Below are 24,180 nucleotides of genomic sequence, written 5' to 3' on the forward strand. Positions count from 1 at the left end.
TTAAACGACAGCCGATCGGCTATTTCTTTTTCAGGCCGTATCAGTAGTAGACTGTGCTGAACGCAGACTGCTATTGTTCTCAGCAGCACATTTCCCGACGTGCTGCAGAGGACGATTATTCTTTCAGCCATAAATTAAGCATTTAGCTCGTTCGTTGGATGGTTTACACTGAGCGATTATGGTGAACTGAGCATTCCTGAGAACGCTCATGATAATCGGCCAGGGTAGATCCAGCTTTAGCTTTTATTTCCTCCTTTCAAATTCATGTAATCCATTGCTCTTATTGTCAAATTAGGACAATCTCTTCTAAACTCTTAAAAGACAGATGACATAGCGAAAATGGAAGGGATTGAAGATAAATATTTGTTTGACTGCAATAACACGTAAATTGTTTTATTCCCAATACTGGACTATTGTTATAATTGACTACAATGTACCAAGGGTTGAGACTGTACCCAGGAAAACAAGCAGTATCGGACTGTGGTGGCAAGGGCCCACCAGTAAAATTGACTCCGGGGGGCCGCTGCTTAGCTACATATAAATATTACTTTACCCATATTCATTAATTTACCTCTGCTTCTATATAATAATAAACTGAGTAGTTTGTAAAGTAACAGAATGATGAGATGCTGCCTTTATACATAGTGAATCAACAGTATTTTGCAAACTAGTTCTCATGTAGAGGGGTGGGTAGCCACTCCTATATACGGGGCCCAGTGGGGCATCACCTGTTACCCCGTGGGCAAGTGCGAGCCCGGACACGAGATTGTAATATTTGAGAGTCAGCATTTTCTCTTCTTATATAGATATTATAAACTATTATTTGATGGATTGTGATCTTCGCAGATCATCGACATTTTGTAGCCTTATTATCTGCAATCTTTTGGTCAGTGATTGTCCGAAAGTCAGACTTCCACCAATCATTCAATGATGGCCTATCCTAAGGATAAGGTCAATGTTAAGGGTATGTGCCCACATAGCGTTTTACAAGCGTATGATGATGCAGAATTTCCGCAGCGGAAACGCTTGTAAAACGCTTGTTCTTCCGCACCCCATGGTCCCCAATGAGAATCCGCAAGTTCTATGCCCATGCTGCGGATTTTTCCGCAGCGTTTTTGATGCGCACAAAAATCCGCAGCATATCAATTAATTTTGCGTTTCCGCAAGCGGAATTGCCTTTTCAATGCATTAAAAAACGCAAGGCAATTCCGCATGTGGAAAACGCGCGAAAAACGCGCTATAAACGCTTGCGAAATTCCGCATGCGTTTTTCCGGGAAAGGACATGCGGAAAATGAAGCGCAAATTTTCCGCTTCATTTCCGCAACGTGGGCACATAGCCTAAGTCTTAAAAAATAAGTTTTCTTAATAAGGATATTTATCATTTATCTACAGGAATAATGGTACATTTTTGGGTTCCAAAAATGACTAGAACAGTAGTGAAGTTCTGAAAAGTTTAGATGGAACAGGCGTCAAGTATGTGCCCTCCAGCTCCATACAAAGACAGTCAAGTACATCATCAGCTGTTCCATATCTCCCATAGACATTGAATATAGCGGCATTGTGCATGATCGACTGCTGCTCCAATTAAACTCCTTTACTGTGATTGCGCAATGATCCATGGAGGGCCCATTTACTATTATTTAGACAACAGTTTGTTTAAAGGGATATTCCCATCTCCAAGATCCTATCCCAATACGTAGCAGGTGTAATAATATTAATATCAGCAAATACCTCCAATTAAAAATGTAGAATAGTTTTCCTGAATTCGCTATGTCGCTTACTCAATGTGTACGGCATTGCAGGACCTTAGGTATCCATGGTTATGATCAACAATATAGTGACAGTAAGTTAGTTGTTAGTGGTCGTAACCATGGATACGTAAACTACTGCAACGCCCTGCACACAGGTAAGCAACACAGATTATCAGGAGAACTATACTACATGTCTAATTGAAGGTATTTGCTAATATTATTACACTTATAACATATTGAAATAGCATCTTGGATATGGGAATACCCCTGTAAGGCGTCATACACAAGGTAAGACAATATTTAATCAGGGAGAAATACTATGGCACTATGTGAGCTCACTGATGTCTATAGCTGGTGTTCTATCCAACTCAGGGTATATATTGAGCCATATTATGTCCATGTGCTTCAGATCTAATTCCCAAATCCTTTTTTATGTCATGGGTCTATTTCTATTATTTTACGTACAATATCAATAAGTATTAGTAAATCATTGTTATATTCTGTATTGTTATGGGGCTTATGTCATACCCCACTCATAAATCTATTAATGGGATTTCTTTTGGATCCACATATTTTAGAAGCATGTCCTATATGTAGTGTTCGGTGGCATTTTGTCTCATTTCCTCATGTTTTTCTATAGAGCCAGTAGTGGTTTTCTTTTTTTTTTTTATTATTAGCATGCAATTTTTGCAGCATTTTTGAAATGCAGTATTGGTGTGATTGAGGGTGGAAAGGGATTTTGACATATTGACATTTTTGCTGCTGAGGTATATTATGACAGTGGCCAACTCGTATATTTCATGAAATAGCATCTATAGAGCTATTAACAACTGAACATTAAAAGCCACCAGTAAATCCAGTGATTACTTGCTTCAAATGAAGGATTGCGTCAAGAGTTTTCCATAGGGAAAAGTCAAGTGACATGTCCCAGACCGGCTCCTTTATAATATAGATCTGGTAAAACTCCCAGATATACAATATATATATATTGCTTTCTGCCTGGCAACTAATGCTGCATGGGCAAAAAGTCTTAAAGAGAATCTGTCACCAGGTTTTTACTACTATGTCTGAGAGCAGCATAAATTACGGAGAGAGACCCTAATTCCAGCAATGTGTCAGTTGCTGAGTTTCTTGCTATAGATTTGATAAAATCACTGTTTTATGGGTATGGACTTGTGAGTAAACAGGGTATAGATATAGGGCATATCCCACAGGGCATAGATAGAGGGCATATCCCACAGGGCATAGATAGAGGGCATATCCCACAGGGCATAGATAGAGGGCATATCCCACAGGGCATAGATAGAGGGCATATCCCACAGGGCATAGATAGAGGGCATATCTCACAGGGCATAGATAAAGGGCATATCCCACTAGGTGTAGATATAGGGTATATCCCACAGGGCATAGATGGAGGCCATATCCCACAGGGCATTGATAGAGAGCATATCCCACTAGGCGTAGATATAGGGCATATCCCACAGGGCATAGATGGAGGGCATATCCCACAGGGCATAGATAGAGGGCATATCCCACAGGGCATAGATAAAGGGCATATCCCACTAGGAGTAGATATAGGGCATATCCCACAGGGCATAGATGTAGGGCATATCGCAGAGGACATAGATGGAGGTCATATCCCACAGGGCATAGATAGAGGGCATATCCCACAGGGCATAGATAAAGGGCATATCCCACAGGGCATATATGGTGGGCATACCCAACTAGGCGTAGATATAGGGCACATCCCACAGGGCATAGATAGAGGGCATATCTCACAGGGCATAGATAAAGGGCATATCCCACTAGGTGTAGATATAGGGTATATCCCACAGGGCATAGATGGAGGCCATATCCCACAGGGCATTGATAGAGAGCATATCCCACTAGGCGTAGATATAGGGCATATCCCACAGGGCATAGATGGAGGGCATATCCCACAGGGCATAGATAGAGGGCATATCCCACAGGGCATAGATAAAGGGCATATCCCACTAGGAGTAGATATAGGGCATATCCCACAGGGCATAGATGTAGGGCATATCGCAGAGGACATAGATGGAGGTCATATCCCACAGGGCATAGATAGAGGGCATATCCCACAGGGCATAGATAAAGGGCATATCCCACAGGGCATATATGGTGGGCATACCCAACTAGGCGTAGATATAGGGCACATCCCACAGGGCATAGATGGAGGGCATATCCCACAGGGCATAGATGGAGGGCATATCCCACAGGGCATAGATGGAGGTCATATCCCACAGGGCATAGATAGAGGGTATATCCCACAGGGCATAGATGGAGGTCATATCCCACAGGGCATAGATGGAGGTCATATGCCACAGGGCATAGATAGAGGGCATATTCCACAGGGCATAGATAGAGGGCATATCCCACAGTGCATAGATAAAGGGCATATCCCACTAGGCGTAGATATAGGGCATATCCCACAGGGCATAGATGAAGGGCATATCACAGATAACATAGATGGAGGGCATATCCCACAGGGCATAGATAGAGGGCATATCCCACAGGGCATAGATAAATGGCATATCCCACAGGGCATAGATAAATGGCATATCCCACAGGGCATATATGGTGGGCATATCCCACTAGGTGTAGATATAGGGCACATCCCACAGGGCATAGATGGAGGGCATATCCTACAGGGCATAGATAGAGGGCATATCCCACTAGGCGTAGATATAGGGCATATCCCACAGGGCATAGATGGAGGGCATATCCCACAGGGCATAGATGGAGGTCATATCCCACAGGGCATAGATGGGGAGCATATCCCACAGGGCATAGGTAAAGGGCATATCCCACAGGGCATAGATAGAGGGCATATCCCACTAGGCGTAGATATAGGGCCTATCCCACAGGGCACAGATGGAGGGCATATCCCACAGGACATAGATGGAGGTCATATCCGACAGGTCATAGATAGAGGGCATATCCCACAGGGCATAGATAAAGGGCATATCCCACAGGGCATAGATGGAGGTCATATCCGACAGGTCATAGATAGAGGGCATATCCCACAGGACATAGATGGAGGTCATATCCCACAGGGCATAGATGGAGGTCATATCCCACAGGGCATAGATAGAGGGTATTTCCCACAGGGCATAGATAGAGGGCATATCCCACAGGGCCTAGATAGAGAGCATATCGCACAGGGCATAGATAGAAGGCATATCCCACAGAACATACATTGAGGACATATCCCACTAAGCATAGATATAGGGCATATCCCACAGGGCATAGATGGTGGGCATATCCCACAGGGCATAGATGGAGGTCATATCCCACAGGGCATAGATACAGGGCATATCCCACATGACATACATTGAGGGCATAACCCACTAGGCGTAGATATAGGGCATATCCCACAGGGCATAGATGGTGGGCATATCCCACAGGGCATGGATAGAGGGCATTTCCCACAGGACATACTTTGAAGGCATATCCCACTAGGTGTAGGTATAGGGCGTATCCCACAGGGCATAGATGAAGGGCATATCCCACAGGGCATAGATGAAGGGCATATCCCACAGGGCATAGATATAGGGTATATCCCCTCTATCTATATGTCAGTTCATGCACCCACAAACTACTGTACGTAAGCATTTCAAAGACTTTTTCCAATACAATTTCTAAACCAAAGTGTTAAAAGGTTTATTTCCATTTCCATCTGTTATGTTACAGTATACCGAGGCACCTGCTATTTAACCATTTAGATGTGGTTTTAAATTGTGTGAGCGTTCATCTGTTCATACCGTCGGGTTACCATGGCAGCCAGTGGCCTACTGAAAGCCACTGTCACTGCTATCATGGTGACACGCTGAAGCCCATCCTGTAGGTGTGCTATATAGGAGATTCTTAATTGACTGAAGTATTGCAGTATATAGTACTAGTGATAAAATGAATACAGATTTAATTCTCTTAGAAAGACTAAACCATGAAAAGAATTGTTAGAAACATCTGGAAAAATAAAAAACATAAAAGTTTAAAGGGATTCTGTCAAGTCAAGAAATGCTACTTACCTGCAGATATAGGGTTAATCTGCAGATAGATAGAGTTTAGGTTGGGTTACTGGATGAGCGGGTGCAGGGAGAAAATGAACAAGTTCTCCCTGCAGCTACTCGATAAATAGCATTTGTGGACATGACAGATTCCCTTTAAATGACCCCCTTTTCCCAGATGTTTCCATATTAGTGCAATGTATTAAAATGGAAAATTAACCAACTCATTCAATGTAAGGAGAAAAAAATCAAAATAAAAAAAATCTGAATTTCGATTTTTGGTCACTATAACTACTGAAAAAGTGCAAGAAAAAGTCCTAGAAACATCATATGCACTCCAAGATGGTAGCAATAAAACTACCACCCGACTCACATAAAAAAGCCATCATACTACTGAATTGACAGAAAAATACAAATTTTCAGTACATTATATGATAAAGTGAATGGTATCATTCAAAGCAACTAGTCGTATAAGAAACAAGTCCCTACACAAGTATGTTGGTGGAAAAATAAAATATGTTATGGCTCTTAGAAGAAGAGGAGGAAAAAACTAAAGTGCGAACTGAAAAATGGCTCCGGAAAGAAGGGGGCCCTTTGCTGTTAAAACCACTGAAATCAATATCATTTCAGATTTACCATTTCCTGCTATACAAAATTACTAATAGGTCTCACCCTTTACTGCAACCTTGTTATCTCAGTGACATGTTAAAAGGTTTGGAAATTGATAAACCATTTTATAAATATTCAATGTTGCAATTATTCTAAGGCAAATGGTATAAAGAAATGAGAAATGTAGCATAGTTCTTCTGATTAGCTACGTTGCTTGCCCCATGTGCAGGATATTGCAGTAGCTTAGATATTCATGGTTGATTAACTATAGTTGATTTAGTTAAAGTTACCAAATGGCAAACACGAATTGACCAGGATCATGGAAATCACTCATCTTTGTCATGCATTCTCCTGTGTATTCCTTCTCCTGTGTTGCTATTTTATGTGTTTTTATCACTAGAATCCAGACAAAAGCGACAGTATTGGATAGAGAGGAAATACACACTGTACGGCTCAGTCAGCAATCATTTTGGCAATGTACATGGTTTTAAGAGTACATTGTACAAGGAGGTTTAGCATTAAAGAGAATCTGTCCCAAGGTTTTTGTCATCTATTCTGAGAGCAGCATAATGTAGGGGCAGAGACCCTGATTCCATTGATGTGTCACTTACTGAGTTGCTTGGTATAGTTTTAATAAAATCATTGTTTTATGAGCAGGAAATTATCACTAGAAGACTTCTTGGCCTGCTGTATTCCAACCCTCCCTCCACCACTGATTGACAGCTTTCTGCCTATACATAGTGTACACAGAAAGCTGCCAATCAGTAATGTTGACGGAGTAATACAGTCCTCAGCATTCAGAGAACTGGTGGATCAGCATTAGATTAAACAGTGATGTTATCAAAACTGCAACAAGCAGCCCAGGAAGTAACACATCGCTGGAATCAGGGTCTCTGCTGCTCTCAGATTGGGTAGCAAAAACAGTAGGTGACAAATTTCTTTTAATTGCAATAGTATTATAAAAACACGTTCTTAGCTAAAGTTATAAGAGCATTTAATTTTGTAAGACAGCATAGATTATAGGTGACACTGTTACATGGTTGTCTTCTATCACTAACCTATATTTTGGTCTTTTTTTATAAGCCATTTCAATAAGTAACTGCAGTATTTTAGTCACCCAATAAAATCTGGTTTCCATGCACAGAAAGTCTCTTTGTAGCCTTAGATGCATTAACACTGAACGATTACTGTGATCGAGCACTGCTGGGAGCGCTCATTTCCCGATAATTGTGCAGTGTAAACAGGCTGACGATCACCCGCCAAATGAGAAAAAATACTCGCTTCTTTTGATTTACTTAAAAGATCATCGTTTTCAGCAGCGCATCGTTCTTTGTACACAGGACCTATGCTGACGAGAACAATGACAGCCTATGCGCAGAGAACAATCTATTACTGATCTTTCTGTGTGCATCTGAAGAGTGGTTTGCCTATTTAAATAGGCTATTACATGACTGCTGATCTGCTAATGTGTTGCCGATCGGCAGTTGTTTAATACCACAGATCGAAAGGTGTAAACCTGGTCTTAGTCAGTTTATCCCACTGCGTACAGTCTGTGTGAATACTTTGATAATACATAGTATGTTACATTTGGGGTAGCAAAGTTGGGACACGGTCTTTTCATCTCTAGCTCCACGTATTTCTGATTCCTCCAACACAGCCTATTGATTTAATTAGTATCTCATGAAATTAATTTTAGTGTTTCAAAGGGTAAAATATGGCGAGGTTGCGAGGCACTGTCGAAACCGTGTTTGCTCATACAAAAACTGGATAGAGTCAACCGCACAATTTTTTTCGACTGCATCATGACTAGTGTTGAGCGAATTTGTTCGGCATTTCAAATTCGGGTTCATGTTATCTGCGTGACAGGGTGGTAAATCAGGGATGTTCATGGGTGGAGCCAATTTTTTGGCGTGAACAAGCCGGAACCCCGAACACGAACCCGAATTTGAGATGCCGAACAAATTCGCTCAACACTAATCAACACCACAACTGTCCAGCTGGTCTGACCCTAAAACTAGGAGATTGTTGGGGACACACGTTCTCTGTGCAGAATAAGCCAATATATAAACATAAATGTTAAGAAGTTTTAGATTTTTTTTCCACAAAAGATTAGTATTTGCTTGAAAACTTCAGATGACAAAACAAAAGACATTTTGGTTTAGTGATTTCATCTTAAACAAGAGTTTATTGAAATACAAGCATGACATGACTCACAAAGTCTAGTGTTCCACACACCAGACACACGAGAAGGGATACATAGTAGATATACATGACATACATTGGTTAGAAACCGTGATGACCAATGTTAGTACAATGCACTTTGTACATGTTGTGATAGTAAAATCTATGTGATTGCTGGTCTGTTTGGTATTGGTTCTCCATAACTACGTCCTATGGAAGCATAGTTGGACGTAACTTCATTGAATTGATATGTGCATCACTTTATAGTGCTGAAACGTAGTTGGTTGATGTTCCACACATCAAGCTGATGAATAATTGTAGTTAACACACACTGGGTAAGATATAGGGGCAAACAATAAGCATTTGGGCCAACTTTATGGCCTGGAGAAATGCACAAAAAATCATTTACCATTAGATTTCTTTATGTTTTTTTCAGTAATCTTGCTGTGAACAGCACTGCATGTCAAAACTGCTCCTCGATTCCAGTCCGATTTCTCCATTGTGAGTGTACTGTAGATAAAGTAGGTTTCTTCATCATCTTGCTGCATAGGCTCAGAGTTTGTGTAATGGTCTTCGTCCTGGATGTAACCGTTCTTCTTCCACTGGACATAGATTTCTTTAGGCTTAAACCCTTTGATAAGGCAGGGTACACTGACAAAGTCATGGATTTTAAGTTCCTCTGCCGGAGGTGGGAAGACGTAGACTGATGGGTCTGTGGCTGGGACTAAAGGGAAAAAAGGTACAAAGTATTAAGTAGTTGTAGAAAATATATAGTTTTACAGTAGCCCAAATGTTATTTCTCTCCATCGCCTTTATAATTATGGTAGCAATGCAGAAGTAGAATAAAGTTGGGTAAGGAAGTGAATGATAGGAACATTCTCTTTAAAACCTGGGCTGATCTTATGTTGGATAATGTTGCCCCATATGATGTACTTGTATATATACTGTACAAATAACCATGAGACACAATGCCTACTTACAAGCATCATACAGGATGGTGCCCAAATTAGAGTGCCATCTCTTGGCCCAATAACGCCTCTATATAGTTGCCTGAATAACAATGCTATACAATCCTGCTACTGCCATACACTGTAAGAATATATATTGTGCGTGCTGAAGTAGCTCTGCCCCACATGGCTTAGAATTATATAGCTATGAATACCAACAGTCGTCAAGTAACACTGCCATATATAATGTCAATTAATAAGAATAGTAATATTAATCTGAAGATTTGCAGTAGTCCCATGCCTCAGGGAGCTATGTAATCTGTAGCACTTGCTTTATCAGTGGAGTTTGAGGCTCCATGTTGGGCTACACACGTTGCATACCATAGGACGTGCCCAGGGTAAGGCAAAAACTCCAACGCCCTATATTAACTCAAGCTTAAAAATACACAAATACATTTACCTTCTGTTTTTTTAATTGACTTTTCTATTGGAGATGGAAGTTCATTGTTTTGGACAATGCAGGTACAGCTTTGGCCACTTAACCAATCAGATAAACTTATTTTTAATGTACTTTTGACGATATATCGCCCAAATGTATCTATTTCTGGTTCTGAAAGAAATGCTATAACTCTTTTGCCGTCTTCTCTTTTCCAGCTGATTTTTAAAGATTCTGGAGATTCTACTTGAGACACCTGACAGACCACTTTTGCTTGCTTGGTGATTAAGATGTCTTTAGGGGTGGGAGGAAGAACAACGACTTTTGGAACAAGATTTTCTGGGACTGTGAGGGGAAAAGAACATAATGAAAGGGTTGATGATTAATTATTATTTGTTATGTTTTTTGTTGCAATTTATTACAACTTTTTATGTATTTTAAACTTTTATGTAGCTGAGATATCATCATCATCCTCCTTCTCCCCATCCATCCATCCATCCATCCATCCATCCATCCACCACTTCACTCTTGTGATTAAAAAGATCGTTCTCACCTGGACACTGGTGTATTGTGTCTTCATTTTTGGTCTCACTTGCTGGATGGCTCACTTTGCATGTGTACTTATCTCCAGCAATCCAGTCTTGTTTTGGAACACTAACTTTGCTGCGAGATCCAAATGTGCCATCACTTTCTTTGTAAGGTGTGCTGTTTGATGGGATAATAGATGTTGGCTCTCCATTCAACAGCCATTCCACATTAATGTTGTTAGGAGCAAATCCGAGTATGAGACAGACCAGATCAACAGAACCATTTTCACCGCAGGAAGCCTGCATGACTTCTACTGTGGGCGCGCTTGGTTTGCCTTTGCTTGAACATGCTAAAGAAATAAAGTCATTGTATATTATATGAACTCTATATATCTTTTTACATGTCAGTGAGATAAATGTGTTGTTATGTGCTAAGTATGACGTACTCGTAGACATTATATAGCTTCTTCACTAATATCCAACTGGTTGAAATAATGTGAGAGTATGAAGTACTCACAAGTAATATTATGTTTGTCAAAATGTTACTACTGCGAGATGAGGGGATGGATAAACCCATTAAAATCAAAGTTTAATATAAAAAATGACCGCTTAATGTCGACTATGTGTGAGTATTAGTGATGAGCGAGTATGTTCTGTTAAACCTTTCGGCGAGCATGCTCGGGTGTTTTCCGAGTATCTTCAGCGTGCTCGGGTGTTATGTTTTAGTCACTCCGTGCTCATGATTTGCAACTGTTTGACAGCTTTAATACTTGTGAGGAATGCCTAATAGTGATGAGCGAGCATGCTCGTTACTCGAGATTTATGTGCCTGCTTGGGTGATTTCCGAGTATCTTCAGCGTGCTCGGGTGTTATGTTTTAGTCACTCCGTGCTCATGATTTGCGACTGTTTGACGCTTTAATACATGTGAGGAATGCCTGTTTCTTTGCCATTCCTCACATGTATTAAAGCTGTTATACAGTTGCAAATCATGAGCACAGAGTTCCTAAAACATAACACCCGAGCACACTGAAGATACTCAGCGAGCACCCGAGCATACTCACCGAAAGGGTTAACAGAACATATTTGCTCATCACTAATGCCTAAGAAACACCTGAGCATGGTCGTAAATCTTGAGTAACGAGCATGTTCACTCATCACTAGTGAGTATGTATAAGGGCAGTCCAACAGTAAGAAATGAAATTTTGGGCATCAATTGATCAAGAAAGGTTGAACTTGATGACCATATGTCTTTATTCAGTCTATGTAATTATATTTCATTTCAATATGGCTCATCCTTTGTTTTTCTGGGAGTGAAGTGTTGCGAATTTAGCTTTTCATTCTTTTGAAATAAACATGGCACAGCCAATGTGAGTGTGCATATTTATGTGGAGGTCATATGTATGGTGATCTCATGTGTAGGACTGGCCTAAAGGAGTATTCTGGTCCATGCAAGTATTCATTAGACAAGTGATAACTAGTGTTGAGCGAGTATGTTCTGTTTCTTACACATTCCTCACATGTAATAAAGCTGTCAAACAGTTGCAAATCATGCACACGGGAGCGATTTAACCTTATCACCGAGCAGCTATAAATACTCGGAGCTCGGCTCGAGCATACTCGGACAGAACATACTCGCTCAACACTAGTGATAACTATTAGATTGGTGTGGTTCCCATTGCTGGATCCAATCTCCCGAATGAGGGATTTGTGTCACCATTTTGTCTCTCGCTGTAAGATTAGATCCAGGTGGAGTTGAAGGGAGTGGCAAGTCAAGAATGCACCTTACCACTCCATTGAAGCCTCAGACGCTTATGAATGCAGTGCACCATTGCGCATCAGACTTTTAATGGAGCTGAGCGTGCAAGCACAGCCCATTCCTTCATGAAACTGCTCTTGAACGTAGTCTTGAGGCAGAGGAGAACAGAGTATATCAGCCCTGCTATCTGGCACTAATACTCCTTTAAATGTGGCTATGCTGATATTATGTCTCTTCTCAGTACAGTCCTCAATAGCTATCCTTAGCAATCAAATGTTTAGAAAAAATGTACAAACCCCTTTAACTTATTTAGAGAATAATTGTGATCTACCTTCAATCTCTTTGTTGATTTTAACACCAGATGGTGTGTGGTTGACATTGCACACAAATTTCTTATCACTTGTCCATTCGGATGTAGGGATTGTCAGTAGACTGGTTGATAGATATGTGCCCTGTTTTCCAAGTACAGCCGGGAAGTTTCTAATTCCTCTTGTAATAGAACCTGAATTCCACTGTACGTCTACAGGAGTAGGAAGGTAACCGGTAGAGAAGCAACCAATGGAGACTTGATCGGAGAACAAAGAATCACAGCAGGGAACCAGTGGGAAGACTGAAGGACCACTTATCTCAGCTGGAATGAAATATGAATATGTGACAATAAGTTATGACATTTATCATATAGGAGTAAACTGAAGCAATGAAAAAGTGTTACTTATAGAAATTACTCAGGTTCTACCTGGTGAACAGAACTTCTAAGTAATGTGAAATATTACAGTTTGGATTGGGAATTCTTTTGAATTGAGGTTTACAGTTTACATTGGATTAGAAATTAGGGTATAGCATTAGGAATTACATACTATGAAATAAGGGCAAACACTTTTGGTACAAACAGAACTGATATAAAAAGAAAGCAGACAGATGGGCAGCATGATGGCTCAGTGGTTAGGACTGTTGCTTTGTAGTGCTGGGTTTATATCCCACCAAGGACAACTGCAAGGAGTTTGTATGTTCTCCCTGAGTTTCAGTGGGTTTCCTCTCATACTCCAAAGACATACTGATAGATTGTGAGCCCCAGTGGGAACAATGCCGATAATGTCTTTAAAGTGCTGTGGAATTAATGGCGCTATAGAAGTGAGTCATTCGCTGATGTGAGGAGTGAAGGTAGTGCTCTCCTTGTGAATATATACAGTAAGTCCACTGTGTTCTGTTTTGGGTGCTATTGACTAAATGGGTGTAAGGTGCCCTTAAATTGAGAAGTGACATCTGCTTTGAAGTTGGACTTTGACTGGATACCATGAGTAAAAAAAGGCAGTTCTTTACATAATATAAAGTAGGGAGACCCAATGAGAGAAATTTATTGATTGATGAATGCCAATTTATTGATGTATTTCGAGGTTTGTTAAAACAATGCAATTGATGCCAAATTTATCAAGATGGTGCAGTCAGCATGATTATTGTAGGACAATGATCTGGATACGTTGGGCCCATATCTCCTTATTATGCTGCCAGGTTGCTGCCATTTACAGTTTAATAAGTAGGAGGAGCTTGGAAAATGTTGTTATTTATTTTGCATACAAGAAAAATGGTGGTAAAAACGGACACAAAAAACAAAAATGGCAAAAATTGTATCTAGCATTCTGATGAAAACTGATGAAAAAAATGCCGACATCTGAATTATACTTTTTAGAGAGTGGTCAGAAGTGGGAGACATTTATCTATAAGAACTAATAGCACAGGGGGTTTCTTTCATAGACAATTAATTTAATGTTCTAAAATGGTACCTACTAACCTTACCTGCATACCAAATGCATAACATCTATTGGTCCCATATAAGTAGATGATACAGGTTTGCAAAACTTACAAGATTGGACATAAGAATGTCTTCCTTTCTTTGAGAACACATTGGGCTTGGTTTATTATTGCATTTACACCTTTTTTTAAATCTAGTTTACTGTCATTTATGCCTTTTTTAAAGTCTATTTTATATGTTCAACTCTTTTTTTTCAGTTTGTCATTGTGGCCAGGGTGTGAGGTTTTCCAGACATTCTTGGCTGATTCATCAATTGTGTTAATTGTGACTTTCATTTCATTTAAATTTCAGTTAAATTTCATTTAACATTTTTTGTTCAAATGGACTTCAGTCCCTCAAAAGGTTTTTTTTGTGATTCTGAAATTTTGAGCAAATGTTGCAATATTTTAGCCAACATGTGACTTTATGTACTAAAAAGTTGCAAAAAAAGATGAAAAAAATAAAGAGCATTTTTGATTTTGCGCCAAATTTATGAGCCATATGCACCAGTTTGAACAATTTGATGCAAAAAAAAAATCCTAAATTACCACAAGACAAAGAATGAAAAGCGACTTAATAAATATCAAAATATGAATTGGACCAAAAGTGTATTTGATAAGGGCACACAGCAGATTTCTAAATCGAGAACGACAGCATGACCTATTCCGGATTTGCCCCATATTTCACCCATTGCAGTCATACAAACCTGCTAGAAAATCTAGAACTATATTACTAAACTTCCATCTTGCCTCACATCTCGCCTACATGCTTGCAAAGCTGGAATCTTGCATCTTTGCTGTACGTTCCCACATAGCAAAAACACATTTTGCTTATAGTAGCTGCACTGAGCATGAGATTTTGAGAAATCTTTTGCACACTTTGCAAACAATATTCCTAGCACTGATTGACCAATGTTGAGGATTTGCAAACCAAAATGTCACTTCATGCTGATTATGTCACAACATTGCTCACTTTTCGCAATCCATTGGCATTAGCCCCCCCATCCACCAAAAAAAAGTTTCTCAACCTTCTCCTACCTAACGGTCCGTGAAAATCGGATTACACTTGAATAGAAGACGAGTGCGGTCTGATTTTTTTCACGGACCCATAGACTTTTGTTGCCGATTTTGATCCAATGTGCGGATCAAAATAGCATATCTCAATGATTTTGCTTGGACCATTCGGCCTGTGAAAAATCACAGACATGTGAAAGGGTCCCATTCACTATTATAGGTGTGAGTGCTATCCGTGAAATACATGAATTGCACTTGTATGCAATAAACCAATGTGTGAATGGGGCTTTACAGTGGTTGATTCATTGGGACTAATTCTTTCTAAGCAGAGTAGCTGATGATAAGCTGATCCACGCATGTCTGTGAGCTAAAATCCTAGGTGACCAGATAGTTGGCAGATAGTCACACTACAAATGCAGTACTATTTGATGCCCAGTCAGTGGAATGGGTGACCATCTAGTACATATAACGCCATGCCCTCCATCAGGAGCCACTTCATGCAGCATCTCTTCCCTCTGGCTTTCACACATCCGGATATTTCCAGTACTGGAAAAACCTGTACCGGAGATATCCATGTCCATGTGTCCCTGTGCACCTGTGTGGCAACCGTGTGCAGCATCCGGATCACACGTACCAGAGCCTAGGAATTAGCATACCGTTAGCGCTGTTCCCAAGCGCAGGGTGCTGAACGCTGCCCTCATCATTGTCCCCTGCTGACGCTGCGATCAGCCCCAGCAGGAGACCATGATGAGAGTAGTAGTCTGCTCCCGATGTCTCCAACTGTAAAAATAAGAATAAAATAAAAAATCCTTATACTCGCCTGTGCTCAGTCCTTGGTAAAGTCCTAGATATTTAACCCAATACCATCTGAGCAGGCTTGAAATATACCTCAGTGATTTCTACGTAGCTGGAATTTCACTCTATGTTTAATAGTTTTTCTTCTACTATCTAGGTACATTTGTCACCTAGCTAAAGGACTGATGAAGACAAGTACAGTTCTCCACTATCTCCACCAGTCCCATAGACAGTGAATAGTTGTCATAAATTGACTTAGTGACCCTTTTCTCATAACTGATAGGGGACTTTCACGTAGTCTTGGAGTTGATAGTATTTTCATCACTACATCTCTCCAAATTCACCCTAAAATGTTAAAACTTTTCCCAAATATTTTAGTCTAGCCTCAGAGCATTTACTATTGCTATATCATGTAGTCGTAGACTTTCCCTCACTACAGTTTCTCCTTGGTTGCACTGCACCCTTGATAATTTATGTAGCTTTATAAAACTAGATATTTCCCCGTACTATTGTTCAGACTTGAAATTTACTGTACTAATGCTATTTCATGTAGTCTAACAAATATGGATATTTCTCCATTATTTGTCTTTGGGTCAGGGGAGCTTGAAATGAATCCTTGCTATTTTATTCAAACTTGAAAAGGTAAACTTGTCCCCACTACATGGGCACCTAGTGCTTGAAACTTAATGGATTATCGAGTTCTTTAAAATAAATGACCTCTCTTTAGAATCCGACGCTCCATAAGCCTAGTATTGTAGCTCAGCCTTTTTACTTGAATAAGACAAAGCTGTGTAACCCAAATCATCAGGCACAACCACAACTAAAAGTATGGAGCTATGCCTGGTAAACAGTGAAGGGGATGTGGTGCTTACTCAATTGCCACAGACACAGACCATTCAGGCAGCTGACTGGTGATGGTGCTGAGAGTTGGACTATTGAGGGTTTATCTTACCAAACATATAGAACCAGATAATCCTTTTAACCCTTGCTATTTAAGTTAGTCTTACATAATACAGCACACTAGATTGTAGAGTCTGCATATGTGAAAAATGTTTGTGGAAACTTCTGTATTTTACAGTGCCAAAATAGCGCAGGAGGTTTTAAGAAATCTCATTAACACAATATGAAAAATATCTGTAGCATAATTTGACAAGGGATGCAGGTTTGAGATCAACATGTTAAGTTATGCTGTGACATCAGTGCCAATGTCAACCACTGCTATGTAAGGAGTGAAATGTGAGGCTCAACCATTGCAATGCAAGGAGTGAAATATGAAGTTCAACCATTGCTATGTAAGGAGTGAAATGTGTGGCTCAACCATTGCAATACAAGGAGTGAAATGTGAAGTTCAACCATTGCAATGCAAGGAGTGAAATGTGCAGCACAACCATTGCAGGGCAAGTAGTGAAATGTGCGGCTCAACCATTGCAATATAAGGAGTGAAATTTGCGGCTCAACCATTGCAATATAAGGAGTGAAATGTGCGGCTCAACCATTGCAATATAAGGAGTGAAATGTGCGGCTCAACCATTGCAATGCAAGGAGTGAAATGTGAGGCTCAACCATTGCAATGGAAGGAGTGAAATGTGCGGCTCAACCATTGCAATGCAAGGAGTGAAATGTGAGGCTCAACTATTGCAATGCAAGGAGTGAAATGTGCCGCTCAACCATTGCAATATAAGGAGTGAAATGTGCCGCTCAACCATTGCAATATAAGGAGTGAAATGTGCGGCTCAACCATTGCAATATAAGGAGTGAAATGTGCCGCTCAACCATTGCAATATAAGGAGTGAAATTTGCGGCTCAACCATTGCAATACAAGGAGTGAAATGTGAAGTTCAACCATTGCAATGCAAGGAGTGAAATGTGCGGCTCAACCATTGCAATACAAGGAGTGAAATGAGCGGCTCAACTATTGCAAAACAAGGAGTGAAATGTGCCGCTCAGCCATTGCAATATAAGGAGTGAAATGTGCGGCTCAACCATTGCAATGCAAGGAGTGAAATGTGCGGCTCAACCATTGCAATATGAGGAGTGAAATGTGCGGCTCAACCATTGCAATATAAGGAGTGAAATGTGCGGCTCAACCATTGCAATATGAGGAGTGAAATGTGCGGCTCAACCATTGCAATATAAGGAGTGAAATGTGCGGCTCAACCATTGCAATATAAGTAGTGAAATGTGCGGCTCAACCATTGCAATGCAAGGAGTGAAATGTGAGGCTTAACCATTGCAATGGAAGGAGTGAAATGTGCGGCTCAACCATTGCAATGTAAGGAGTGAAATGTGAGGCTCAACCATTGCAATGCAAGGAGTGAAATGTGCGGCTCAACCATTGCAATGGAAGGAGTGAAATGTGCGGCTCAACCATTCCAATGCAAGGAGTGAAATGTGCGGCTCAACCATTGCAATATAAGGAGTGAAATGTGCGGCTCAACCATTGCAATATAAGGAGTGAAATGTGCGGCTCAACCATTGCAATGCAAGGAGTGAAATGTGCGGCTCAACCATTGCAATATAAGGAGTGAAATGTGCGGCTCAACCATTGCAATATAAGGAGTGAAATGTGCGGCTCAACCATTGCAATATAAGGAGTGAAATGTGCGGCTCAACCATTGCAATATAAGGAGTAAAATTTGCGGCTCAACCATTGCAATGCAAGGAGTGAAATGTGCGGCTCAACCATTGTAATATAAGTAGTGAAATGTGCGGCTCAACCATAGCAATATAAGGAGTGAAATGTGCGGCTCAACCATTGCAATATAAGGAGTGAAATGTGCGGCTCAACCATTGCAATATAAGGAGTGAAATTTGCGGCTCAACCATATCAATGCAAGGAGTGAAATGTGCGGCTCATCCATTGCAATGCAAGGAGTGAAATGTGAGGCTCAACCATTGCAATGGAAGGAGTGAAATGTGCGTCTCAACCCTTGCTATGTAAGGAGTGAACTGTGTGGCTCAACCATTGCAATGCAAGGAGTGAAATGTGTGGCACAACCATTGCAATATAAGGAGTGAAATGTGCGGCTCAACCATTGCAATATAAGGAGTGAAATGTGCCGCTCAACCATTGCAATATAAGGAGTGAAATGTGCGTCTCAACCCTTGCTATGTAAGGAGTGAACTGTGTGGCACAACCATTGCAATACAAGGAGTGAAATGTGAGGCTCAACCATTGCAATGGAAGGAGTGAAATGTGCGTCTCAACCATTGCTATGTAAGGAGTGAACTGTGTGGCTCAACCATTGCAATGCAAGGAGTGAAATGTGTGGCACAACCATTGCAATACAAGGAGTGAAATGTGAGGCTCAACCATTGCAATGGAAGGAGTGAAATGTGCGTCTCAACCCTTGCTATGTAAGGAGTGAACTGTGTGGCTCAACCATTGCAATGCAAGGAGTGAAATGTGTGGCACAACCATTGCAATATAAGGAGTGAAATTTGCGGCTCAACCATTGCAATATAAGGAGTGAAATGTGCGGCTCAACCATTGCAATATAAGGAGTGAAATTTGCGGCTCAACCATTGCAATATAAGGAGTGAAATGTGCCGCTCAACCATTGCAATATAAGGAGTGAAATGTGAGGCTCAACCATTGCAATGGAAGGAGTGAAATGTGCGGCTCAACCATTGCAATACAAGGAGTGAAATGTGCGGCTCAACCTTTGCAATACAAGGAGTGAAATGTGAGGCTCAATCATTGCAGGGCAAGGAGTGAAATGTGCGGCTCAATCATTGCAGGGCAAGGAGTGAAATGTGCGGCTCAACCATTGCAATATAAGGAGTGAAATGTGTGGCTCCCCTGAACTTTTTTCCTCCATGAAATCTGCAGTAGTAAAGACTTATGCTTATAACGTTACCCTTACAAAGATGGATATAATCACTCTAGACCTGCAGAGGGTGAAATACCCCCCAGCTAATTTAGGGAGTCTTGCAAGGCTAAGCATGTTATCCATTATCTTTCTGAAGTGCATGAAATTTGCTTCTGCTAGTTCATGTAACCTGATAAAGCAGCTGTAGCTCCACTCTGCCACTCTAAGCTTGTAGAGCTTACAATGACCTCCAGCTAGTTCATGGAGCCTGGTAAAGCTTTATATAGTACCCTTGCCTGTACTTATATTGCAAGAAATGTACCCCTATATCTATACAAAGCTGGGCATGTTTCTACTACAGCGCTCTATGCTTGCAGAGCTTGAAATTTACCACTGCTCTTTCAGGTAACCTTGCAAAGCTCGGCAGGTTCCACAGGGATTGGCAGTACCAAGTTTTAGGTAGTTTTGTGCATAAAGGGGTATCTTCATCATGGCTAAAATGGGACTATCCATCTGTGCCACCACCACAGGTGTTCAGAGCTATAGAAACTGAGTGGGCTACGCTATATTGTGTCTGTTACCCCAATTGATAATTACAGAAACAATGTATCAAACCTACCAATGCTGTTTCAATAAGTCTAGCACCATCAAAGGCTCAGAGAGGTATACGTTTTCACCATGTATCCCAATACTGCTCTCCAACCCTGAAATATGTACCTACCCTTTCATCTAGCCTCTCTCCAGGCTTGCAGAGCTTGATTTTTACCCTTGCTCATTTTATGTTTCCTTAAAAAATACATACATAATACATTTGTCTAGGCTTGCATAGTTTAAAATGTGCTCCTGTACTTTCTTGTAGTATGACAAATCTGAATACGTCCCTAAGGTTTCTCTCCCAGTTTGCAGAATTGTGCATCTTCCCCAGCTATTCCATGTAGTATTGTAAGGTTGAGCATTTTTTCCTACTACCCTTCTGTAGGCATTGCTGGGCATGGCATTTACACCTGTTCTTTCATCTAGGCTTATAAAGCATAGCTCTGTGAAGTGTTGTATAAGTTAAAGCTGAATCTGACTCATTCATGAAGCCTTACACTTTCTATAGTACCTTGGCACAGGACTGGACTTGGACAGCACAACTGCAAGTGCACACAATGGATTCCCGACACGTGGAGCTTAGATCCGAGTGGAAATAATTGCAGCATACATTGTTATCGTCTATTTTATTACCTTCAATTATGCTGAACGGTACACCTGTCCTTGATACAGAAAAGCACAGATACAAGCACATCCATAGATCGATGATGTGACTGTCTTGACCTAAAGCTGTAGAATACTTTATAGTACCCCTGAACCTAAATCTGGCCATATACAGCTGGCAGGCTTGCAGGAGCTATATTTTTATACTCCCAAGCAGACGTGCCAGCATGGACTCCTAGGCACTACCTGCATCATTTATTGCAACCTGGAATATTTTTCCGTGCAATGAGGTAACTTGAACCTCATGAATCCTAATGCAAAACATAGACCCCAAGTATCACAGGTCATTAAAACTACTGTTCTTCTCAGATGGGCCAGAGGGGTATCTTTGGCTTTCCCCTGTGCTCTAGGGCCAGGGTGCGACTGCAATCCTTGCACCCACTATAGTTATTCCCCTGCATGTATCCTATCAAAGCTGGCAGCACCTTTATCAAAAGCTAGCTGAGCTAGAATGATGTAGTTCTACCCAAACCTACAAGCATGTAGATCGTATCCTGCACCTGTATGAATCCATGCCATAAATCCCTGAATAAGCTTTCAGAACGTGAAACGTAACTCTGTGCTGTTATACACCCTTCCAATATTGACATTGCCTCTACGAATAGGTAGTGGCGCAGAACTAGCACTAGGCTTGCAGAGCAATGTTTTAAGGCGAGGGTGCGACTGCAATGCCTGCACCGACTATGTGTATTCCCCTGCATGTACCTTTCCAAAGCTGACAGCACCTTTTGTCAAAAGCTAGCTGAGCTAGAACTATGTAGTTCTACCCAAACCTGCAAGCATGTATATGTATCCTGTACTGCATCCTTGGCAAGTCTGGATAAATCCCTGAATAAGCTTGCAAAACCTGAAACATAAGGCTATGCTTTTATAGACTCTTCCAAAATTGTCATTGCCTCTGTAAATAGCCAAAAGAGCAGAATTAACGCTAGGCTTGCAGGGGTATGCTCTAGGGCCAGGGTACTATAGTTATTCCCCTAGATGTATCCTTCTAAAAATGGCAGCACCCTTGTCAAAAGCTAGCTGGGCTATGCCAGGGCTATGCTCTAGGGCAGTGTTCCCCAACTCTGGTCCTCAAGAGCTACCAACAGGTCAAGTTTTTCCTTCGTATTGCCCAGGTGATGGAATTTTCCTTTGTGCAGTACTAAGGAAACCCTTAAATCATGACCTGTAGGGGTATGCTCCAGGGCCCAGGGGGCGACTGCAATCCTTGCACCCACTATAGTAATTTCCCTGCATGAACCCTTCCAAAGCTGGTAGCACCTTGGTCAAAAGCTAGCTAAGCTAAGCAGTTCTACCCAAACCTGCAAGCATGTATATCCTCTCCTGCACCTGTATGCATCCTTGCAAGTCTGGATAAATCCCTGAATAAGCTTGCAAAACCTGAAACATAAGGCTATGCTTTTATAGACCCTTCCAAAATTGTCATTGCCTCGGTGAATAGCTAGTGGAGCAGAACTAGCACTAGGCTTCCAGGGCTTAATCTTTACTCTTATACATTAATTACAGAACGTAAAAGCACTGGACACTTCTCATGCCTTTACAGAGATTTATAGGAATGATCATGTATTCCCGGACCTCAACGTAGCTGTTAAATCATGAAAATTCACCCAATGACATTAAAGTATAACTCAGTATCTTCATTCATGCCTTTATAGTGTACAATTTACAAAATCCATCCAGTCCTACAGATGCTTTTCTATAACCCCTATTATAGCGCTAGAATAAATGAAACAAAGTGCATAAAACATAAAGCTAGCTCTAACAATCCATAAACTACATTACTGTACGTTAATTTCCTGCAAATCCTCATCCCTTCACACCATATGTATTGCTTTTCTCCCTAACTATAGACCCAGCTAAGTGCACAGTCCGCCCGCGTGTCCACGTATTTAGTAGTCTACATTTTATAAGGCATTTGATATAAATGGTTATTTACAAAGACGTGCACTTTTCATAGCTCTTCCTTAAATATTCTATATTCACCACTGAAAATTGTGTGTAATAATAATCCGTATTACTATAATTTACCAAAGTAATCTCAGTATTAGTCATGCGCACAGCCCTATCGTTGTACAGCTGCAAAAACTAGCAATACTATCTAATATAAGTCAGCATTGTAAAAGTCATATCATATATCACGGCACAATTTTACAATTTGCAATGTCGCTGTTGTATGTTGTATTCCTCATTGATAATATGTATGGGCATGTACATTTTTGGGAAATCTGTTCTCTAACAATACAACAATAATGTCCAGATACTTACCTGTTCTCAGAAATGACTTTATTTCTTGCATCAGACTAGTTCTTTACTGTTTTGAAGAAAAAAAATATATAGATGGGTAAAAAACAGACATTGTACTCCCAGCATTAGGAATATTCATCTTTTTCAAGAATAGAACTCATAACCGCAGAGTACAGAATTAAAAAACATTAAAACATGATAAAGCGAACAAAAACAAAACAAAAAACTAAGCATGTCACATAGCAAAGCAAAAAAACACTTAGTAGTTTAGGTTGATGATGTGGTTAATGTTCAGACTTATGGCACCTTCTCTGTAGAGTTGAGTTCACACATGGCAGATTGGTTGTAGAATTTTCTATGATTGTTCCATACAGCTCAATAGGGTTTAGAGAGATCCCCGTGTATGCTGCAGAAATAATCATATTCCAATATATAGAACAGAAATTAATTTGCAAAAATGCCACTAATAAATTAGCTCTATGTTAGTATATCCTTACTGCACTAAAGAAGACCATTATATTAAAAAATAAATGCCCCTTTCCTCCCACCCACTCTCATTATTAAATGAATCTTATATCTATTTCATCTCTATGTGTTCATTATGTGCTATTGCCTACGGTAAGTGACACGGGGGAAAGCTAAGTAACGACTATTCCAATTTCGATGATGGTTGCAGGTCACTTGTGACTTGATAATAACTGAACACGTCACTTGAAGCATGTTACATTATACAAATCACAAATGTTAGATATTGTCTAATTTAATGTCTTATAACCAATCTACTACCAAGATGAAATCTTACCTCTGTAGAACAACTCACTCCCAGCTAACCTGATGCTCTTAGTATGCCAACTAAAGGAAGCAGACAAGGCCACCAAGGTCATATCCTCTTTAGTTTTTTCATTTCTTGCCTAAGAAACACAACATCATTTCTTGTAATCAGCTCATTAGAATATCCAGGCTGAAACAGGCTGGTAAATACATTTTGTCGCTATGTTTGACTGTTATTTCAAGTTCAGTGGGAGAA

General features: G+C 40.6%; 1 gene segment (V, D, J or C); it reads right to left on the reverse strand.

Annotated features, from left to right (window-relative positions):
- Positions 1–8,670: 8,670 nt before the first annotated feature.
- LOC141166540 (Ig gamma-2C chain C region-like) lies at positions 8,671–24,113 on the reverse strand. The segment is given in 6 exon segments: positions 8,671–9,297; positions 9,981–10,301; positions 10,510–10,833; positions 12,572–12,871; positions 23,175–23,220; positions 23,956–24,113. Coding segments are annotated over 5 exon segments (1,299 nt in total).
- Positions 24,114–24,180: the final 67 nt, after the last annotated feature.

This window comes from Phyllobates terribilis, unplaced genomic scaffold, assembly GCF_046119375.1.
Source record: "Phyllobates terribilis strain yellow unplaced genomic scaffold, ASM4611937v1 Scaffold_1__5_contigs__length_1240528914, whole genome shotgun sequence".
NCBI classification, from domain to species: Eukaryota; Metazoa; Chordata; class Amphibia; order Anura; family Dendrobatidae; genus Phyllobates; species Phyllobates terribilis.